Below are 24,415 nucleotides of genomic sequence, written 5' to 3' on the forward strand. Positions count from 1 at the left end.
TTTCAGCTAAAATTATCCTCCCTCAAGCTGAAATAATTTTCTTTCTGGTTCAGATTCCTCTCCTTTCATTCCTGGTTCTGCCTCCTTAAAGATATATTATGCTCTGTCTAGTCTTTCTTTCAGTCCTAGTGCCACCATTTGTTTGTTGACTGTGACCTACATTTCTGACTGAGTTAACTCTTATCCTTACACTCCACCTACCCATGCCTGACTTCGTTTGAGCCCAAGACAAATACTACAGTGCATCATTTTCAATCTGCATACCCAATATGCTCAAGGCTGAGCACTAGACAGGAAGATGTGAAATGAACCCAAACATTGGGGGAAAAAAACCATCCTTCAGGGTAAAAAGAATCAGCCTCTCCATTAAGACAGCCTTCATAGTGAACGAACCCGATGGGAAGTGAAAAAGTTTGAAAAGATAAACAAGAGTACCTCGCAATTAACAATACCTCGGAGAACTCCCTCCTTTCCAACTCAAATTCTTTGAGTTTTACAAATTCTTTGCACAAAAATACGATTTTGCTAAAAAGATATAAAGGATGCCTCTTTCCATTTGTGACAACGTCATTGCACTACCAATCGTACAGACCAGAAGAATTATATTTAAAGAATAGTTACAGCGCGCCTGGGTAACTGAGCCATACAAACTCGAAAGATTGAGTGTCCAAACAACAACCTGTGATGTTAAGAGCAAAATACTGTGGATGCTGGAAATCTGAAACAAAAACAGAAAATGCTGGAAAATCTCAGCAAGTCTAACAGCATCTGTGGAGAGAGAAACTGAGTTAACGTTTCAAGTCCTTATGATCCTTCTTCATAGGTAAAGAGAAGTAAAAATGTGATGAAATTTATACTGTTTAAGGTGGGTGCAGCATATGAAGCTGAATAGAAGGCCAGCGATAGGTGGGGGCAAAGGAGAGATTGACAAAGATGTCATGAACAAAAGGACAAAGCAGGTGTTAATGGTAGTGGTGAGGGCTAAAGGAGGTGCTAATAATAGCATTAAGGTAAGAAAACAGAATGTGATAATAGCAGGACAAGGGTAAGCACTCTGAAAAGAACGGGAACAAGTGACAGATGGCCCTTGTGGGGGTGGGGTGGAGAGAGGGGACAGTGGTGGGGAAAAAAAGATTGAAAATAGAATAAAAGGTGGGGATAAAACAATGAATAAATGAATACAAATGAAAATAAATTGAAGTAAAAATAAGTGGATAAAAAATAAAAAAAAAACAAATTTTGAAAAAAAAGGATAAAAAGGGGGTGAGGATAGAGGAGAGAGTTCATGGTCTGAAGTTGTTGAACTCAATGTTAAGGCTGTAAAGTGCCTAATCGGAAGATGAGGTGCTCTTCCTTCCTTGGGCTTCACCAGAACATTGCAGCAGGCAAACGACGGACATGTGGGCATGAGAGCAGGATGGTGTGTTGAATTGGCAAGCGACAGGAAGGTCTGGGTCATGCTTGTGAACAGACCAGAGGTGTTCTGCAAAGCGGTCACCCAGTCTGTGTTTGGTCTCTCCAATGTAGAGGAGACCGCATTGGGAGCAGTGAATGCAGTAAACCAAATTGAAGGAGGTGCAAGTGAAGCATTATTTCACCTGAAAAGAGTGTTTGGGCCTTTGGACGGAGAGAAGGGAGGACGTAAAGGGGTAGAGGTGTAGCACCTTCTGCAATTGCATGGGAAGGTGCCGTGAGAGGGGGATGAGGTGTTGGGAGTGATGGAGGAATGGATCAGGGTGTCCCAGGGTGATGGCATCATGTTGGAGTTGGCAGAAATGGTGGAGGATGATCCTTTGAATGCGGAGGTGGGGTGAAAAGTGAGGACAAGGGGGACTCTATCATGGTTCTGGGAGGGAGGGGAAGGTGTGAGGGCAGAGACATGGGAGATGGGTCAGACACGACTGAGGGCCCTGTCAACTACAGTGGTGGGAAACCTCGGTTAAGGAAGAAAGAAGACATGTCAGAAGTGCCGTTTTGGAAAGTGGAATCATCAGAACAGATGCAACGGAGGTGGAGGAACTAGGAGAATGGGATGGAATTCTTAAAGGAAGCAGGATGTGAGGAGCTGTAGTCGAGGTAGCTGTGGGAATCGGTTGGCTTGTAATGAATATTGGTGGACAGTCCATCACCAGAAATAGAGGCAGAAGGGTCAAGGAAGGGAAGGGAAGTCTCGGAGATGGACCATGTGAAGGTGATAGAGGGATAGAAATTGGAAGCAAAATTGATAAATTTTTCCAGGTCCAGACGAGAGATGAAGATGCACCGAGACAGTCATCGATGTACTGATAAAAGAGTTGTGGGATGGGGCCCGAGTAGGACTGGAACAAGGAATGTTCCACATACCCCATAAAGAGACAGGCATAACTGGGGCCCATGCAGGTACCCATAGCCACATGATTCATTTGGGGTAAGTGAGACAAGTTTAAGGAGAAATTGTTCAGTGAGAAAACAAGTTCCGCCAGATGGAGGAGACTGGTGGGGATTGTTTGGGCCTCTGTTCAAGGAAGAAGCAGAGAGCCCTCAGACCATCCTGGTGGGGGATGGAGGTGCAAAGGGATTGGATGTCCATGGTGAAGAGGCAGCAGTTAGGGCCAGGGAACTGGAAATTGTTGATAAGATGTCAGGCATCAGAGGAATCATGATGTAGGTGGGAAGAGACTGGACAAGGGAGGGAGAATGCAGTCAAAATAGGAAGAAATGAGCTCCGTGGGGGAGGAACAGGCTGACACAATCGGTCTACTGGCATAGTCCTGTTTGTGGATTTTGGGGAGGTGGTAGAAGCGGGCTGTCCAGGATTGGGAGACTATGAGGTTGGAAGCTGTGGAGGGAAGATTTCCAGAGGAGATGAGGTCAGTTACAGTCCTGAAAACAATGATTTGATATTCGGTGGTTCATAGTTTGGGGTCACGCCATTTCCGCCAACTCCAGCATGATCCCACCATCAAACACATCTTCCCCTCACTCCCCCTGTTGGCATTCCGTAAGGATCGTTCCCTCTGGGACACCCTGGTCCACTCCTCTATCACCCCCAACACCTCATCCCCCTCCAACAGCACCCTACCATGCAATCGCAGAACCTGCCTCTTTACCTTCTCCCTCCTCACCGTCTAAGGGCTCAAACACTCCTTTCAGGTGAAGCAATGCTTCACTTGCACCTCCTTCAATTTGGTTTACTGCATTCGCTGCTCCAAATGCGGTCTCCCCTATATTGGAGAAGCCAAACACAGACTAGGTGACTGCTTTGCGGAACACCTTCAGTCTGTCCACAAGCATGACCCAGACCTTCTTGTCGCTTGCCATTTCAAGATACCATCCTGCTCTCATGCCCACATGTCCATCCTTGGCCTGCTGCAATGTTCCAATGAAGACCAACGCAAACTGGAGAAACATTGGAACATCTTCCAATTAGGCACTTCACAGCCTTCCGGACTTAACATTGAGTTCAACAACTTCAGACCATGAACTCTCTCCTCTATCCTCACCCCTTTTTTATTCTTTATTTCAAAATTATTTTTTATTTTTTATCCACTTATTTTTACCTTTATTTATTTTCATTTTTATTCATTTAGTCATTGTTTTTCCCTAGTTTCAAGCTTTTCCCCCACCAGTGTCCCCTCTCTCCACCACAGCCCCACAAAGTGCCATCTGTCACTTGTTCATGTTGTTCTTTTCAGAGTACTTACCCTTGTCCTGCTATTATCACATTCTGCCTTCTGACCTTAATGCCACTATCAGCGCCTCCTTCAGTAAGTACCACTATCATTAACGCCCACTTTGTCCTTTTGCTAATGACATATTTTGGCAATCTCTCCTTTGCCGCCACCACCACTGGTCTTCAATCCAGCTTCACCTGCTCCAGCTCCTTTAAACAGTATAAATTTCATCACATTTTTACTTCTCTTTAGCTCTGAAGAGTCATATGGACTTGAAACGTTCACTCTGTTTCCCTCTCCACAGATGCTGTTAGGCCTGCCGAGTTTTTCTAGCATTTTCTGAACCTGTGATGTTGGCTCATTTTCATCAAATGGAAGGGGTGACACAATGCACCAGGCATAAAGAGGTGAGGGAAATGAGGCAGAGTTCATATTTGTAATAGCTTAACAGCAATCCATGCAGCAATGTGGATATTGAGGGAAAAGAGAACCAGTTTCAGCTGTCCAATGATCTGGCAACATTCAGTGTCCATTGCATTTGGGCAAGGGAGCAACTTGCAGTCTTCATACACCAGTGACTCTGCACCCCATTAGGAGTCAGCATCTTCAGGAGAGATATATGGTGGTCAGAGGGTGGGTGGGGAGAACAGTGATTCCAATTATTTAAACTGTTGGCGAAATTATTGTTCTGTAGTACATGGGCTTTGCTACACATGCACTGTTCTCTTGATAGGAAAGCTGATGATCTTGCAAGGCAGGGTAAAAACACAATACAGTCCAGTTAACAAACACCATCCTTCAGCTGCTTAAGTCAGTGTAACTGAAGAGCCTGGCTCTGGCAGAACTAATGGTTGACTGTCAGAAAGGCTGATCCCTACCTGCTGCCTTCCTCCAGCTGTGTTAGCAACATATAGGATATAGAAGGAGTCGGCAATTCGGCCCCTCGAGCCTTCTCCGCCATTCAACTAGATCATAGCTGATCTACTTCGATCCTATTTTCGCGCACTATCCCCATATCCCTAGTTATCTTTAATATCTAGAAATCTATCAATCTCTGTCTTGAACATATTCAATGACTGTGCCTCCACAGCCCTCAGGGGTACAGAATTCCAAAGACTCACCACCTTCTGCATGAAGAAATTCCTTCTCACATCAGTCCTAAATGGCCTACCTTTTATTCTGAGACTGTGTCCCCTGGTTCTAGACACCCCCAACCAGGGAAAACATCTTTTTTGCATGTCGAGCCCCTGTAAGAATGTTGTACGTTTTAATGAGATCACTTCTTATTCTTCTAAATTCTAGAGAATACAGGGCCAGTGTCCTTAATCTCTCCTCATTGGAAAATCCTGCCACCCTTATACCAGGGATCAGTCTGGTGAACCTCCGTTAAACTCCTTCTATGGCATACCGAAACTATACACAATACTCCAGGTGTGGTCTCACCAAGACTCGAATACACTTGAAGCAAGACTTCTTTACTCATGTACTCAAATCCTCTTGCAATAAAGACCGAGAGGAATAATTGCTGTGAATGATGATACACTTCTATTGAAAGGAAATAGCTGTTAAGGCAAAATTTTAATGAAGTTAAATGCTTGTCAAGCAAAGCCAAAAACTTAAAGTTGATAAAGACTTTATCTTTATAAGGTAAGTTTGTATATTTACAGGGAGGGCCACAATTAAACAGAATTTTTAAAGCTATGTAAGATATTAAATTCTGAAGAAAAAGACACCTGTTATAGGTACAAAGTAAAGTGATTTCAGGTGTTTCTGTATCTGTTGTACAATCTCCTAGTGCTGCTGCCTAGTTCAAGGGGGTCATAGGTATATTTTTCTCCATTCGCGGATGTTACTTGTGTGTCAAATAAACGAACGAAACTGAGGTTTAGGCAAACGCTATGCCGTATGTATTTTGTTCTTGTAGTTCCTGGGTTCCAAGAACTATTGTAAGGGGAACGGGAAACCTTTACACCAGACATCACTGTGATTGACAATTTCCCTGTGCATGTCAAGCGTTTGAGCAATTCACCAGATGGAGCACTGACCGTGGATGTCAGTGACACAGTTTGGGGAACAGGCGTTACCGATTGTGAAAAGGAGAGAGAGCAGAATGAGCACACACACAGTTGAAATATTAAGACCTCTATCTACAGGGGTGTAAATCTTTAAAATAAAATTAATGCAAGATGGAAAATATTCTCACACAACCTTCAAAATAGCAAAATATCTCAAGGCATTTCACAACAGGGACACATCCAAGCAAGCATAGGAGAAAGCAGTAACTGAAGGCAAAGTTTGAGAGATGAAGTTTGGAAGGAGGCTTTTTAGCTGGGAAGAGATGAAACAAGAAAAGGGTCTGAACAAGACTCTGAAGTTGTAGTATTTTCACATAAATTAATAGCACACACAATTAGCCTTGCTGTTACTTTGCTAGCAAATTATGGTCCAATGATTAAAAAGTGGCTGCTATCATTGGTTTGTATCTGCTGAATTTGATTATTTCCCAGTGAAGGACATGACCTCCCCGAACTGTAAAATCATAAGGTATAAACCCCAAAAGCAAGGACATGACCTTGAACTGTAAACTATATATAGCAAAACCCTAAACACAACAAACAGAGGTAAGCTATACAGGTATGAAGGGGTTAATTGAAACATTGCAGAAGGGTCAGCCAGCTGAAACTCTATGCAATTAAGAGATTGGAAGAGGCATTATCACAAACCATGGCATAGGACGTAGTATTCTCAATTTCTTAATTGAGTAATATTATCATAAACAAATGGCCATTAGCCCCCGCTTGGAAGGGAAGGAACATTCACACATCTTTCAAACCAGAAGCCAGGGATCCCTCACTAGGGCAGGGTTATGGAAACATGAGAACTGATTATATCTGTCTAGTCCCGTCTAGATCAAGGTGTGGAATAAACTAAAGATATAGAACGATGTTAGCCACCAGACAATTCAGCGCGATAGCAACAGGAGATGTGTTTGTGACATTGTGACATGAATCAACATAAAAGGAGGACGACATCAGAGTGTGGTTACTGCAGTCACAAGGAGGAGGACGGAGATTGGTCATCTGTAGATCCAGACCTACGATCGACACTGGTAATGACCAACTGTGTGAGTGATTGTAAGTTCCAGCTAAATCATAGAGGGATTTGTACTGGGGCAATTTTGCAAGTTGAAGTCAAATCGTGGAAGGGTACGAACTATGATATTTCATGTAAGTTTCAGTCAGCCTTGTATAGGGGGTTTATGTTGTGGATTTTGTGTAAATTCCGGACAAGTTGCAGGAGGATTTGTACTGGAGAGGGAACTTGTATGTCAAATAAACAAACGAAACTGAGGTTTAGCCAAGCTCTGTGCCGTATGTATTTTGTTCTTGTAGTTCCTGGGGTCCAAGAACTATCATAAGGGGGAAAACAGGAAACCTTTACGTCAGACATCACTGTGATTGACAATTTCCCTGTGCATGTCAAGTGTTTGAGCAATTCACCAGATGGAGCACTGACCGTGGATGTCAGTGACACAGTTTGGGGAACAGGCGTTACCGATTGTGAAAAGGAGAGAGAGCAGAATGAGCACGCACACAGTTGAAATACTAAGACCTCTATCTACAGGGATGTAAATCTTTTTGCTCGCTCATTCATTTCATTAGCATTGCAGATGCTCTGACTCTCTGATCACATGCTGGGAATCACTGCAGATAAAATGCACTTCTTCCAATTTGCTTCTGGAGGTGTTCACTTAGCCTTATGGAGAGACCCTCAGAGGCAAAACTATCAGCAATTTCAAAGAAGCTGGAATGACTTAGGGGAAGTGGGCGGGATGGGGAGCAGGTGTGGGGGCACAAATGTACTTGGAGCTGCAATGACATTACCAGTTTTAAAACTGTGGAGTAAATGAGGCGGCGCTGCTGTTGGAAATGACGCACGCTACTGAGCGAGGTGGTTTCAGCTGTCACTTCAGTGGCTCTGCTGACTCAAAGGACAATATCAACATAAAAAAAGTGTTGAAAGTAAAGGCATACAGATCTTCCCCCAGCTACTGGGAAATATGTTACCTCATATTGCAATACCAGAAGCTGCAACCTTAAAATACACACTCACATTAAGTGAAACAACCTATTGCAGAATCTGGCTCACAACGTTAAATGGAGCAATTTCCATAGTACACAAGTAGGAGGTGATACTGTAGAAGTGGTTTTAAAATGTAAAATGCACTCGTGGTTCCAATTAATGAATCCGCTCCAGAGGCTGAGTGGCTCAGTGATTTGCCCTGGCGACCAAGGCTCAAATTCATTCCAGAGCTCGAGTGAAAATTTCCACTTTGGGCGAGGACCACCAGAGCTTATTCAAGAGGGTTGGGAACCCCCCGAAGAGCTGATCTCTGTTGCCCTTTTACAGACATAATGGATGAACTATTATTCTAGATGTCAGTGACACAGTGATATCTGATAAATACCTGAGATCTCCACCGTAAGAAGTGAATTATGAGGCATTTCAGCTGAACCAAAGGAAAGCCGACTTGTAGAAACAAAACAGCATTATAATTCCACTGATTTATCCCAAAGGAAAAATCAAAATGATTGCAATAGATGTGAAACAATCTTGTGCATTAGCTCCCTTGAAACCAGACAGCACGCTGTCTAATTCTGCCTGATTAGACAGCATTTTGCCTCTTGCAGGAATGAACAAGAAGAGGAAGTTAATGCTGTCAACTACTTAGTGCAGCTGGTGTTGCCTCGATGTGTGTCTTTCATTTTCATCACCAGAAATGTCTGGACAGCAGCACGAAGGACCACCACCACCTTCTCACGGTCGAGTAGGGATTCCCAATAAATGCCAAGAAGGACCAATTGTTGGGGTACAGTTCCATTTTAATGTTGAGACCCAACGGAATAAAGCTTTGGTGGGTCTCACCGTAGTCCAGGGGCTGCTGAGAAGTGCAGTAGAGATGGCAGTTATAAAACATTGGCCCAGATCTTCCGGTCCCTGGATAGTCAGAGACCAGACGTACCTCACAAGCTACAAAGTCCTGATGCACTGACTCCAAGGAAATTGCCTGGGAAGTTTGAACTTCCAATGGGAAATTCCCCTGCTCCCTGGTGCCCTCCAAAAAAAAGTCTCTAACTCTCAGTTAAAGTCAGAGGCTTCAGACAGCTCTGACTTACTTACCTGGATAGTTACCCAGGAAATGTTAGACAGAAAAATCTTAGCCTAAGTCCTGGGTAGCAATAAAACTGACCTCCTCCCCTGACTCCCCATCAATTAACCCTGACCCACACAACTACCTACATCAACCCCCCACCCCTCCATTGGCTGAACTAGGCCTCACCGCCCAACTGCCCCTTGATCCCTTCCCACCCACTGGCTCAACCTCATCACCTGGATCCCCGACTCCTCTCCAACTGATCTCACCACCCTACTGAGCTGCCACTCTATCCCTTACCCACTTACTTTACCCACCCTACCCATTATCCATTTAGCTCACCCACCTATCCCTTCACCCACCCTACCCTCTTACCCACTACCTACTCATCCACCCTACCGCCTTAGCCCCTTACTACACCCACCCTACCGTCTTACCTCACCCACCCTACCTCCTTACCCACTTACCTTCTCTCCATAGCTTTCAACAAGCTTTGGGACATTTGAACTCTTAGCAGAGTATGGCTGCTCGTGCCATAAAAAGGGAGTGTGGCTTCTGCGTGGATTCCATTGGCTGATGTTTCCGAGGTTTTCTGCACTGAGTCAGTTTGGGAGGATCATCCATCAGAAGATTGCCCAGAAAAATCAGAGGTAGTTAAGTGGGTATTATTACGTCTGGTCAGGGTCAGATATAGGGGTTCCGCTCCTGATCGAAAGACTTGGACCACTGTTCCCTCTCCCTTGTGGCTATGCTCAGATAAACAGGCTGGAAATCTTCCCTCTGACAAGTCTAAAGGCCCAAAGTTAAATGAATTTGTGACAAGTGACCTAGAAGTGGATGCAAGTGAAAAACACAAATTCAACACCAATCTGAAAGGCTTTTAGTGGAAGGTGGAAATATCACTGTGGTTTGGAATTCTTTTCAGTAATCAATTGATTTTATTTCCTGTAACAATATAAATCTGACCTGTTGCTATGGCAACCATGTACATTGGCCTAAAAGGATCCAAATGAAGTCATTACATAAAATGCATTACAGCCTGGAAATCTGCAATCTGAACTTGCAGGATGCGTGGGTAGGACTCTGGTTCATCAGTTAAAAAACACAAATGTATTGAAAAGATAAATCCAAGACAGAAATGCCCCCACCTCGCTCCACAGTTTATTTCTAAAATAGATTGTGACTTCAAGACTGTAATCTCATCAATGCACTACAATCTTGCCCGCTATCCATTTGCTTAGTGTTTCCCTCCTCAGTGCTGCTGCTTCCTCTCACCATTGCTCTTGCGGCAACAGGAAGCACAAGGGATCAGGCCTATCTTGCATCACTGGTGTCAGTAAAAGAACAGGCCATTTTCACTAAACTAGGACAGCCTAACTCTTGCATATGATAGAATTAAAGGAACCTGCATCACAGGAAGTGGCCATTCAGCCCATACTGCCTGTGCTGGCTGTTTGAAAGAGTAGTCACGTTTAGTCCTACATTTCTGCTTTTTACCTGTCACCCAGTGCATTTCTCAAGTACCTGTCTAACCACCTTTAGCAAACTTATTTATAGAATCAGCTTCCATCACCTTATCAGGAAGGCGAGTCTAGATTCTGACCATTCTTTAACGAAAAGGAAATCCTCATCTCCCCTCTAGATCTTTGACTTCCGATTATTGACTTTGTGGCTCAATGCCAAATTGCGCTTTACAGCTTGCAAAATGCCATGGGACGATTCACTACACTAAAGACACTATGGCCTGAATTTTCACATCGGCAATTTGGGGGCGGGGCCCGCTTGCCGACAGGAACATGATGGGGGATGATCTCGGGAGGAGCCCCCGATGTCATCCCGGTCCCTTTAAATTTTTAGGAAGGTGGGCGGACAGCGAAATCAGCTGTCCGCCCGCCGACCTGCCAATGGCCAATTGAGGCCATTGACAGAGTAATTAAGATAATTAAAGACCTGCCCGTCCAAGTTTAAGGCTGGCGGGCAGGCCAGGAGCCCCGGTGGGCTTCTGATAATACATGAAACCTCATCCAGTGGCGGGATGAGGTTTCATGTAAGTTTTAAAAAACTTTAATACATTTTATGTGATATTTATTAACATGTCCCATCTCGTGTGACGTTGTCACATGAGGGGGACGTGTTAATAATTTTTTAATTTTTCTATTTTTAAAGTTTTCTGGACTGTCAGTAATCTCCCTGAGACAGCACTTCGTCTCAGGGAGCAGTGCACTCTTTCGCGCACACTTTGACAGCTGGGGATTCCCTCTCCCCCGGAACAGGAAGCGCATAGCGCTTCCCGTCGGGCAGGCCGCCTTAATTGGCCCGACCACTCAAAATGGCAGCGGGCCCCATTTCGGTCAGGGGTTGGCTGTCCGCCCACCGCCGAGCCGTGGGGCCCACCCGCCCACCAAGGGCAAAATTCTGCCCTATGTATATGCAAGTTGTTGTTGCAATTTCCTACCTGCTTTGTCCTTATCTTTGCTTCATCTGAAAGATTATTGTAGGTGTAGTGAGCTTGAGTGATTCCACAGAAGAGAACAGCAACAATTCCTACAATGGGAAATAAACAGTGCCTTCCATTAGTGAAGTATTTTCTCTCGTGACTCCAAAATATTTGGCTTTCAATGTTAACCAATAGACAGGGTAGTCTGTCATCAGGACCTCTTATGGAAGAAGCATCAGTTTGGGGCCCCATCCTAATAAATGGGCTTTACATTGAATGTGGAATTCCTTTGGATAGTTATTCTTGAACAATACTGCCTACTGGATGTTGGCTAATGTTTGCAGCTTTAACCAGGAGCAGTCATTATTATCTCTGACTGTACCCACGTACAATCGCCAACTGTTGTCTGTGCCTGAATCGGTTGGATGCAGCTGCAGACAGTTTCGTCAGCTGCTTTGCTGACTGCCAGAGCTTTAACTGAGCCAATTTAATTCACGTACTTAAAAATTCTGTCACAGAAACAGCAGTTGCCTGGTACAAATCATAAACTCACAATGGTGCCACCATCAGCCTTGCATCCCTGAAACTAGAACACGACAGTGTGGGAATTGGTGCTTGACAAATGCCAATAAGCTTAGCTTTAGTTTCTTATGGATCACATTGTGCTCACACACACTACATGCCAAGGTTTTGGTGATAATTGGGGCATTTTGCGTACACTCTGTAAAAGTAGACTTTTTGGAGTTAGCCCCACCATCAGGGTTTCAATTTTACAACTGTTAGCGAGTACACAAAACGTTCCTGTACTGTCATTTCTAATCTTAAAAAGAATAAAAGTCCATTTAAAAAAAATACCAGAACATTTTTTTTTAATATTAAGGAGACATGCTATAAGATGGATAAATAAGGAGGCAGTGCTAGGAAGGTCAATCCTTCATGAGAGTCTTTAACAAATGAACTGAAAAATTAAACACATTACCCATTTTATTTGCATCATGAAAGCAGTCTATAACATTTCCTGGAGGGTGATTTTAGGTAATCTCCTTTACATATTACCTGCTGTCACTCGGAAAAACACGGAATAGGGCAAGTCAGACCCGTGAACCTGTTCACCATTCTATTTGACTATGGCTCAGCTAAACTTAAATTCCACGTGTCCACCCTTGCTCCTTTATCGAACCAAAATCTATCGACCTCAGTCTTGAAAATTCCAATTAACCAAGTATCCCACAAGTCTTTTGGGTGATTTTCACCTTCCTTTGTATAAGAACTGGAACTTCATGAGGGAGACAAAGGCAAAATACCATAGTTGCTGAAAATCTTAACCAAAAACAGAAATTACTGGAAATACTCAGCAGGTCTGGAAAGAGGGAGAAAAAGAGAGTTAAGGTTTCAGGTCGGTGACCTTACGCCTGAACAGACGAAATATCATTGGCCTGAAAGGTTAATTTGGTTTCTCTCTCCACAGTGCCAGACCTGCTGAGTATTTCCAACATTTTATGACAGGGAGTGTTGGACTTGAGAAAAGTTCTCATACTTAGTCATAGAAGGTCACTATATCACTGTGTATTGCTTTGCAGAAATTTGCTGGAAAAACCCAACAGTGATACCCCAGTGATACACCATTTATACTGTTGAACTGATAGATTAAATGGCATCATCATAACTTAAATCATCACCCATGGTGACACTCTTACACCCATACCATTTCTCTACAGCGTGGACCTTTTCTTAGCACACTGCCGTAGGTTTCTTTTTAATTTTTTCCACAGGATCTGGACATCACTGGCTAGACCAGCGTTTGTTGCCCATCCCTAATTGCCCTCGAGAACATGGCGGTGATAATCGGGCATCTTGTGTATACTCTAAGTAGATTTTATTTTGAGTTAGTCCCACCATAAGGATTTCAATTTGCGAGTAATTGTGACATCATTTGCTATCTGCTTTTGATGTTATTTTACAAATACCAGCAAGTACACAAAATGTTCCAGTACCTGTCATTCCTCATCGTAAAAAGCATAAAAATCTATTTAAAAAATATTGAAACATTTTTTTAATATTAAGGAGACATGTAGCAAAAGGGACCAATTAAAAACAACAAAACAATTGAGAATTTCCTCAGAAACACTGCTACATTCATAGATTGTTCTGCCTCACAAATAGAATACCTTCACCGCAGTGATACTAATTATCCTCACACGTAAACTATTGTGTCTCCTGCTTCCAGCGTGAGACCACAGAGTAGTGAACAGCAATGTGATGAGCTGACATTGCGGTATTTTCCATAGCTGGCATCATTAACTATTCATGGCAATCGCCCAGCTCAGATTATGCCTGCCAACCAGAGCTTGGGAATAGCACACAGCTGCAGCTGTTATGTTACGGGGTTGCTTCGTCAATGCTGGGCAGAGTGTGAAATGTGACTGAACAAAGGCACAGAGTATCCTCATTTTCATATGCAGCTTTGGAGGTGCAAATGGAATCAGTGCAGCAAAGTAGAAGTAACCTTATGATCCCACTGCATATGCCCCAAAGGAATATACAATCTGTTTGGCAGGTGATTGCCAAAGTAGATGCTATTCAAACATATAGAGGGTGGGGAAGCAGATAAGAAAGAAATTTAATAGCCTCAGGAAGTATGCCAAGGTAAGACCAGCCAGTGTTTAACACCACCAAGAATCAGATTATGCATATCCCAAAGAGTTTCCTCTTATCCTCTGTTGCACTGCATATGAGTTTGCAATTACTCTCTCCAAGCTTTCTATGCATGCACATTCTTCAGCAGGGCACACATCATCTCTGCAAGATCGTTGAGATCACAAAGCAAAACATATTCATTGATTCATGCATAAGCTCAACATGATCTTATTGAATGGCAGAGCAGGCTCAAGGGGCCAAGAGCCTACTCCTGCCCCTAATTCGTAACTTTGTATGCAGTGTGGCTTTTGGCCACCGCCCCATATGCTCTTCAAACATGCAATGTCTCAACACTACTACTATTTTTGTAGAGTAAAAATTGTGCTTAAAAGGAGAGAGCAGACCTAAACAGGAGTGTGCCTCATTTTACACCCTTCATTTATTGCAAGTCGGCCATGCTTGATCTACAGGGATCTGAAAAAAAGATGCAGTGGGCCAGTGTAAAGCTGGAGGCCTTCCTAAAGCTCAAGACCAATCCTTCCATGTTATTTTCCTTCACTTACTCTTTTTCTCGCTCTCTCTCACGCAGACCAACACAGATACACATTACAGGAAAGCAACATTAGGATAACTAAATCCCCCCATTATAACTATGGGTAAAACTTTTAGCTCAGTGGATGGGCAGGCAGGCCGGTGGGCGTCCCCCGACATAATCGTGCACTCGCGCGATATTTCAGCCAGCAGGCGTGCGCAGGAGTCGGCAGTGCGCCCACTGACAACTGAAAGGCCTTTTAGGCCATTAAAAAGTTAAGTAAAATAAATTTTTCGCTGCCCGTCCAAACTTACGGTGGGCAGGCAGGCGAAAAGGCCAAGTGGCCTTTGCACTTTTTTGGAAACCTCATCCACGGGCGGGATGAGGTTCCCAAAAGCAAATAAAAATCGAATAAAAGCTTTATTCTTTTCATTAATGACACGTCCCTGCTCATGTGGCAGAGTCACATGAGCGGGGACATATTTCATTGCATTTTTATTTTTTTTAATTATATTTTTCATATATCTTCATCTCCCTGAGGCAGAGAGATGCCTCAGGGAGATTGTGTAGTGCGCACTCACGTGCATGCGCGAAGGTCACGCTCGCCTAGCTCGCACTACTCCTCCCGGCCCACACAGGCGGCGCTCAGAGCTGCCGCTCACCTTTCACGCCTTAACTGGCCTGCCAGCATGGAATTGCCTTCCGGGCCCGATCGCAGGCGGCGGTCAGTTTCCCGACCCCCTCACCGAGCCCGCACGCCAAGGACAAAATTCTGCCCTGTATAATTTTTCCACTTCTCTGCCAGCTCTTGGTCTGCTTCACGCTGCTCCTGACCTGCTTCACACTACTCTGATCCAGGGTCTGCTTCACTAACTTGCTTGAGTTTTTTGACGGGGTAACCGAGGGGGTTGATGAGGGTAACACTGTTGAAGTAATTAGTGTACACGGACTTATAAAAGGCATTTGATACAGTGCCACATAATAAGCCTGTTAGCAAAGTTTAGAGCGCATGGAATTAAAGGGTCCAAAATTGGCAGAGGGACAGTAAACAGAGATAGTGGTGAACGGGTGTTCAGTGGGCTGGAGGAAGGTATTGCGAGATCCCCCAGGGGTCAGTGTTAAAATCCCTGCTTTTCCTAAGATAGATTAATGGCCTAGACTTGGGTATACAGGGCACAATTTCAAATTGCAGAAGAAATTAACTACAGAGAAGTGATTCATTTTGGTAGGAAAAATGAGGAGATGGAGGGAAAATGTGGAAAATATAAAATAAAGGGTACCATTGCAAAGGGGGTGCAGGAGCAGAGGGACCTGGGCGGTATATGTGCACAAACCATTGAAGGTGGCAGGGCAGGTTGAGTATGTGTTGAATAAAGCGTACAGGATATTGCACTTTATATATAGGGACAATAGAGTACAAAAGCAAGGAAGTTATTATAAAACAGTATAAAACACTGATTTGGCCTCAACTGGAGTAGTGTGTCCAGTTTTGGGCATCATACTTTAGGAAGGATGTGAAGGCATTAGAAAAGGTACAGAAAAGAATGACAAGAATGGATCCAGGGATGAGGAACTTCAGTTATATGGATAGATCGGAGATATTGGCGCTGTTCTCCTTGGAGGAGAGAAGGTTGAGAAGAGATTTGATAGAGGTGTTCAATATTATGAGGGGTCTAGACAGTGTAGATAGGAGAAGTTTGCATTGGCAGGAAGATCAAGAATCAGAGGGCACACATTTAGGGCAACTGGCAAAAGAAGCAATGACGACATGAGGGAAAACTTCTTTACGCAGTGAGTGGTTAGGATCTGGAATTCACTGCCTCAAAGAATGATGAAGGAAAATTAAATTGTGGCTTTCAAAAGAGAATTGGACAATTATCTGAAGAGATAGAATTTACAGGGCTATAAGGAAAATGGTGAGTGGAACGAGTTAAGTTGCTTTTGCAGAGATGCACAGATATAATGGGCTGAATAGCCTACTTCTGTGCTGCACCGTGCTAGGATTCTATAAAATCTTTGACCGGGGATATGTCCAACTTTCCCAAGAAAATCCTGAATGTGTGTCATGCATTCATTTATAAATAGATCGGTCCGTACCAGATGATGTTTCACCCGTATCAGACTGTACCCATATCATGGAACGCTTCTATTTGTCACTTATTTACTGTAACTAGACTTAGAAACTGGGCCAGATTCCCTGTATTCAGGGCTCCTGTACACCTAGCAGTCTCAGATCTCATTGCTTTAAGAGAAGCTCTTAAAAATCAATCCATGGCACTCCATTCTTTAAACCTTGCTAACAAGATTGGATTTAGCAACATTTTCTGCACAGTGCTATTCGTTGGTTTGACTGCTCTGGCTCATCAGTCTTGTTGTCATTTAGCCTCCCTGGAAGTTCAAGAGTGACAGCTTCTTTTCTTCAGCCTGGTCAACCATGAACCACTTCTGCTGCTTTGAAGCTTCTAACCTAAGCCCTTTCTTTTAATTCATTCACAGGATGTGGGCCAGCATTTATTACGCATCCCTAGTTGCCCTTGAGAAGGTGGTGGTGAGCCGCCTTCTTGAACTGCTGCAGTCCATATATTGTAGGCACACTCACAGAGCTGTTAGGAAGAGTGTTCCAGGATTTTGACCCAGTGACAGTGAAGGAATGGCGATATATTTCCAAGTCAGGGTGGTGAGTGACTTGGAGGGGAACTTCCAGGTGGCGGTGTTCCCATCTATCTGCTGCCTTTGTCCTTCTAGATAGTAGTGGTTGTGGGTTTGGAAGGCACTGTCAAAGGAGCCTTGGTGAATTCCTGCAGTGCATCTTGTAGGTGTTACACACTACTGCTACTGTGCGTCGGTGGTCGAGGGTGTCAATGTTTGTGGATGTGGTGCCAATCAGCGGGCTGCTTTGTGCTGGATGGTGTCAAACTTCTTGAGTGCTGCGCTCATCCAGGCAAGTGGGGAGTATTCCATCACACTCCTGACTTGTGCCTTGTAGATGGCGGACAGGCTTTGGGGAGTCAGGTGGTGCATTACTCGTCGCATCATTCCTAGCCTCGGACCTGCTCTTGTAGCCACAGTATTTATATGGCTAGTCCAGTTCAGTTTCTGCTCAATGGTAACCCCCAGGATGTTGAAAGTGGGAGATTCAGTAATGGTAATGCCTTTGAATATTAAGGGACGATGGTTGGATTCTCTCTTGTTGGAGATGGTCATTGTCTGACACTTGTGTGGTGCGAATGTTACTTGCCACTTGTTAGCCCAAGCCTGGATATTGTCCAGGTCTTGCTGCATTTGGACATGGACTGCTTCAGTATCTGAGTAGTCGCGAATGGTGCTGAATATTGTGCAATCATCAGAAAACATCCACACTTCTGACCTTATGATGGAAGGAAGGTTATTGATGAAGTAACTGAAGATGGTTGGGCTGAGGACACCACCCTGAGGAACTCCTCCTCCTATCATTCACAAGCCAACATGCTCGTTCAAGCTCATGATCGTGCCCTTCATAGGCCTGGATCATTTGGCCATTTGATTCTGGTAATTTATTTAGCTTTAAAATTTGAGCACCCATTACAATCTGAACCAACTGTTATGTTTGGAGCAAACTCTCGCTACTTTTGGAGTGAAATTTAACGTTGGCGGGGACACAGAATGGATGGTAGTGGATTAATCACTTGTCAGTTACCATGCTGAGTTTATTCACTTCAATGGAAAGGAAAATAAGCTGCATAATACACAGCTGATCCACTCCGCTGCAGCCAAAGTTGCGTTGCATCTTGTTAGCACCTAAGTTCCAACTTCCAGGGGGTTCACTCTTACTCTGCCTGAGCCAAAACATAAGGGTCATCAGCAAAGTAACTGGCACAGTGGACAACAATGAACCCTTTATACCACTGTTACAGACCTCATTATACACATTTTTCTTTGCAACTGATGCATACATAACATTCTGCAGCACTAGGCATCTTGAACTAATTTAACAAAACAAGTTTATTCAGAAATGAGGCCAACAGAAGCAAAATTAGATTTCAACTAACTTGCTGTTGTTGAAAGCAATCTAAGTCCTGGGTTTCGAACAGTTCTCACCTTGTATTTAGAAGAGAATGTTTATGATAAACTCAGTCACCCATAAAATGTCTTGTTAACCTCTACCCCTACCCTGACAGGGGCACAATGAGCAGCCTGAACAAACAATGTTAACGGGGCCCAGTCATATTTCCTTCCTTTGTTCTGAAGCCCAAACTGGGACCAGAAAGATCAAAAGAGATATTGTCACACTCAGCAGAACTGTCAATTATACTATGAGTTCAGAGGCTCAAAACAGTGGGCTTTAAGAACGGAGCATTGTTAGTCCAGATGGCTATTCACTCAACTACTAGGATAAAACCACAGGAAGTGACCCCGTGATGGGACACTGCAAAGCCCATGGTCAGAAGTAAACGATTGATAGCTCAGTGATAAATACTAATTATTTCTGCTACCTGGGTACACACTGCAGGCACCGCTCATTAGGCAATCTACCCAACAGGTGGCTCATCTGTCTTTGAATTAGCTTCTGTATGAGTCAGGAGTGTACATTCCCCAAATACACAGAAACAAAGACAGCAGAGAATCTCTCCAAACATGCAGTCACCAATATATAATGGAGATACTTACATGGTCTGAAGCAAAGTGGCCTGGTCTGGAGAACAGTGATAGCAATGAAGAAATGTCATTTTGTTCCTTCATTCATTTCTCTATAATTCATTTGCGGGCTGGTTGACAGCAAAGGGCTTCTCATCTGTGAGGCTGTGATTGGGATTTTCTGTACTTAAAGGATAAGTGCCGGGATAACAAAGAGATGGGTTCCATATTTATGTTAAATGAGGAGCAAAATTCTTCATTGGGGTGAAATGAGTTTTGCAAAAGGGTTTTTTGCACCTGAAGATGGAATATGTTAAAGCAATGCTCAGTATTTGGCAGATATGTTTTTTGAAGTTAATAAAAAGATTTAATTTCGATATTTAAAAAAAAACTTCAGGAATATATGTATATGTAATACTTGATTGATATTTTAAAATTGTTTTTTTGCTGATTGAAATGGGAAGAACTCTGTTGGCATATTGCAGTTTTCAATCTTGCCTCAGCAATTCTTTGATTAGGTTCAGCAGGGCATGGAGGAAGGGATAACATCTCTTTGGGAAAATAAGCAAAATATCTGTTTTTCATAGTTATTTCTGATGCATTTATAAAATTTCAGAAACATGCAATTGCAAAATGTGCAATTCCTGTGATTTGGTTAATGGGAATATAAACTAGCAGCTAATCACAATTAGACTCCAATAATGGTCCTTTAACACTTCTTCAGTCGTTACTTAATTAATTTAACTACTGAAACAGTTATCCATGCTATGGAAGATGCCATATTTGTGGCAACATGCTCTATTCTGATGGAGAAGCCTGATTTGTGGACCAGCACCGGATCACATCGATCACTGCTGTTATGGAACACTGGAGTAGAAATTCATCGTGGGCGGCTGTACACAAGACAGATGGTATTGTGTTGGGCACCCATAATAAGCCCTACCCAGAACTCAGATCCATCAACTTCAAAGGAACAGACAGACAATCAGGCAGGACATATAACAGATTGTCAAGAATATATCCCAGTTTATAATCTCTCCAATGCCTTCAGTTGCCAAAGCTCTAAGCGCCGGAATTTTCCCCTCCAAACCTCGCTTTTCTCCTTTGAAACCTATCGCTTTGACTAAGCCTTTGGTCAGCTGCCCTACTACCTCATGTGGCATGCTGTCAAATTTTGTTTGACAACAGTCATCCGAAGTTTATAGGAGACAACAAAAATGTTTAGAAGTCACTGTGGGCTAATAGTCAGTTCCCAACTTCAGTTACGAGCAGCCACAGGCAGCTGGCCAAGGAGGAATCTTCTCCAGGGATCAGTAACTTCCTACAAGGACTGGTGAACATCAACCCACCTCCTTTGGGTCTCTGGGGCTGTCATGTTGCAACTCACACCCAAGCATAAGATGGGATACAAGGGAAGTGGGAGAAGTCAACAAATGCAACAACATTTGCAAAGGTGAATTAGAAATCAAAAATCCTTCCTTTGTCCTACTGAAGAGACTTGGTGACTGACCCTTTATCCATTATACCTCCTTGTCATTCTTGATTTCTCTGCAGCCTGTGACACTACTAGCCACACCAATGATCTTTGGTACAAAATTAAAATACTGTAGATGATGGCAATCTGAAATAAAGACAGAGAATGCTGGAAACGGGTCTGGCAGCATCTGTGGAGAAAGAAACAGAGTTAACAGGTTGATGGCTTTTCATCGCATCAGACCTGAAATGTTAACTGTTTCTCTCTCCACAGATGTTGCCTAACCTGCTGAGTATTTCCAGCATTTTCTGTTTTAACTTTTCCCTTGTCCAGCTCAGTGGGTTTGCCCTCACTTGGGTATACTCATATCTATTCAATTATAGCCAGAGTATGCCCACCTATGGCTTCATTTCCAAACCCTGTCCTGTTACCACAAAAGCAGCCACCTGTCCCAACGATTGCCATTTAATGCCTAAAATGATGTATGTGCCACACGCACACATCAGGTGCGGATCACACCGGACGCCATTTTGGTAAGGTCTTCAGGTGTTAGGAGCATGGTCCAGAAGTATGCTAATTAGGCAGATAGTGATGTCAGTTAGCATGTACCATGGATTTGGTGCAAGTGTTGCCACTTTTAACCTCAATGGTACAGCTAATACCCTCTTAACGTCGCACAGTTGAACGTAAGCTCAGCAGTTGGAACTCCCCCCGTCCTTTAATTTAAAGCATAAACTACTTTAGGTTAGTTACTGATTGATTTCTACTGGCTGTTGCTGAGTTAGTAGAAGTGCTTGGTAGGTTGTACTTTCATTTAAAGTTGCTGAAACATACACACAGTTGTGCATGGCACGTAGTGATGGCCTTGTTTCTCACTTCAAGGATGCTACTCAGACCACTCACCATCAGTCACTGATGCTCTAGTTACCATCACCCTTGGTCTACACCATGACAGGAGGATGAAGCAGAGGCAACAAAGAGGGAGGAGAAAGAGGGGAGAAATGCTCTCAGCAAGAGGCCATATCCACCCAGTGTCTTCAGAGAGTAATTCTCTTACCTCAAGAAGGAAGTGTGTGAATGATGTCTCAACTTTACAAAGAAAGTGCCCACTGAAATCTGCCACCTGTTGCAGGCAGACCTGCAGCCTCTGAGCAGGGCAAGAATGGCACTGCCAGTGGCTGGGAAGGTGGCCATGGCTACGAACATTTGTGTGTCGGGATTCTTCTGGACTGGAGCAAGGGACATCTCTAACATTGCCCAGTTCACTGTCCACTGCTGTGATGAAGGAAATCAATGATGCTTTGAACGCCAGGAGAGGGGAACACATTGCATTCTTTTTTTTTCCAGGCCAGTAGCTTCACCAGGATAGCAGGTTTCTCCATGGTACAAGATGCCACTGACTGCACAAATGGTGTTTTGTAGGCACCACATCTAAAAACCAACTGCAAAGGGTTCCAATTCCTCATTATGTAGTTGCTGTGTGACCATGAACACCATATCCTGCAGATGAATGCTTGGTATCCTGGCAGCAGTCATAATGGCTTTGGACTGCTTCAGTTCCCAGTTCCCTCAGTATTTGAGGCACCACATCAAACCAGAGGGTAGCTTCCGGGCTGCAACAGCTATCTACTGACCACCTGGCTCATAATTCCAGGGGACAACCAAACCACACGCTTTAGGTATAATGGAAGCCATCCTTCTGCATAAAATGTAGTCGTGTAGACCATGGGAGGGTGCTCTAGTAACATTTCTACTGCTTGCACCGCTCTGAAGGAGCCCTGCAGAGCACCACAGAGCGTGCTTATCATTCATTGTGGTTTGCTGCACCCTGCACAATTTTGCTATCACACGGATATAGCCTTTGCCACTAGGTATGAGGCGAGCAGCTGAGGAAGGGGAGGGGGGAGGGAGGGAGTAGGCAACCAACACATCCCCTTTCCAAAACAAAAATAAAAATACCTGGAAAAACTCAGCAGATCTGGCAGCATCTGCGGAGAGGAACACAGTTAACGATTCGAGTCTATATGACTCTTCAACAGAACTAAGTAAAAATAGGTGAAATATAAGCTGGTTTAAGGGGGGTGGGACAGGTAGAGCTGGATAGAGGGCCAGTGATAGGTGGAGATTGCCAAAAGATGTCACAGGCAAAAGGACAAAGAGGTGTTGAAGGTGGTGATATTATCTAAGGAATGTGCTAATTAAGGGTAGAAAGCAGGACAAGCAAGGTACAGATAGCCCTAGTGGGGGTGGGTGGGTTGAAGGAATCGAAATAGGCTAAAAGGCAGAGATAAAACAACGGATGGAAATACATTTAAAAATAATGGAAATAGGTGGGATATTGGAAAAAAGGGGGGTGGGGATCGGAAAGGGGGTGGGGATGGAGGAGAGAGTTCATGATCTAAAATTGTTGAACCCAATATTCAGTCCGGAAGGCTGTAAAGTACCTAGTTGGAAGATGAGGTGCTGTTCCTCCAGTTTGCGTTAAGCTTCACTGGAACAATGCAGTAGGCCAAGGATGGACATGTGGGCATGAGAGCAGGGTGGAGTGTTGAAATGGCAAGCAACAGGGAGGTCTGGGTCATGCTTGCGGACAGACCGAAGGTGTTCTGCAAAGCGGTCACCCAGTCTGCATTTGGTCTCTCCAATGTGGAGGAAACCGCATTGGGAGCAACAAATGCAGTAGACTAAGTTGAGGGAAGTGCAAGTGAAATGCTGCTTCACTTGAAATGAGTGTTTGGGCCTGTGGACGGTGAGGAGAGGGGAAGGAAAGGGGCAGGTGTTGCACCTTCTGCGGTTGCATGGGAAGGTGCCATGGGAGGGTGTTGAGGTGTAGGTGGTGATGGAGGAGTGGACCAGGGTGTCTCAGAGGGAACGATCCCTGCAGAATGCCGCCAGGGGGGGTAAAGGGAAGATGTGTTTGGTGGTGGCATCATGCTGGAGTTGGCAGAAATGGCGGAGGATGATCCTTTGAATGCGGAGGCTGGTGGGGTGATAAGTGAGGACAAGGGGGACCCTATCATGTTTCTGGGAGGGAGAGGAAGGTGTGAGGGCGGATGCGCAGGAGATGGGCTGGACACGGGTTGAGGGCCCTGTCAACCACCGTAGGTGGAAAACCTCGGTTACATCCCTTTTCCAACTGGGCTGTCCTTGATCAGCTCACCCGAAATATGGTACTAATTAAACAACCTAAATTCCCCATTCAACAACAGTCTCACACTTAGTGCTCCTACACGGTGCTGCGCTAGTGGCTGCAGCACAGCTGGCAGAAGACTGGTAGCTTTAGTGAGGGAGATTGCAGGTGGCCTTGCGGAACAACCTCAAGCAGCTCTGGCCTGACAAGTCCCGACTTCAGACTTCTCCACCTTGGCATAGGTGGCAGCAGTCCAGGGTGGCTGACTGACAGGGAGCAGCAAATGCACTGGCAGAGCGACAACTGTCCTCCTTAGGGTGGATCGCAGGATCACACTCCACAGAAACATTGCCAGTCCCCAGGATGGCATCTGAGAAAATTTAGTAATCTGTTGGGGGACAGATTGTTGGAACATCATGAGACCCTGCAAGGCGCTTTGATCACTGGTATCTGCAGACATGATGGCAGCAGTCAGTGCTTGCATGGGGATTGATTAAGTTTATATGGCCTCAGTCTGAGCTTCCACAGCATTCAGTCAGAGCGTGTCTTCTGCTTGTGATGCGATTAAAGCTGAGACAGGTGCTGCACTCCACCATGCTTCTTAACACTGACTGCAGGTTTTCTGGTAGGCTTCCCAATGCATCATGCATTTTTGTGTGCAAACCCATCAGCCTTTTACTGCATGCCACCCCATTGACGTCCTCATCTGAGTACTCTGCAGTGGGACCAGTGCATGACATAGCCCTCGGTGAGCAGGCATCGTGCTGCCCTTTCCCCCTGCCC

At 44.3% G+C, this 24,415-nt stretch overlaps 1 protein-coding gene across 1 annotated transcript in view; it reads right to left on the bottom strand.

The window, feature by feature from the left end:
- The window catches only part of LOC144693957 (sodium/hydrogen exchanger 9-like), a 364,072-nt gene that overhangs the window by 192,962 nt on the left and 146,695 nt on the right, over window positions 1-24,415 (bottom strand). The window contains exon 9 of the mRNA XM_078564226.1: window positions 11,264-11,352. Within this exon, the coding sequence (XP_078420352.1) occupies window positions 11,264-11,352 (89 nt within the window). The remainder of the gene's footprint in view (window positions 1-11,263; window positions 11,353-24,415) is intronic.

This window comes from Cetorhinus maximus, chromosome 19, assembly GCF_964194155.1.
Source record: "Cetorhinus maximus chromosome 19, sCetMax3.hap1.1, whole genome shotgun sequence".
NCBI classification, from domain to species: Eukaryota; Metazoa; Chordata; class Chondrichthyes; order Lamniformes; family Cetorhinidae; genus Cetorhinus; species Cetorhinus maximus.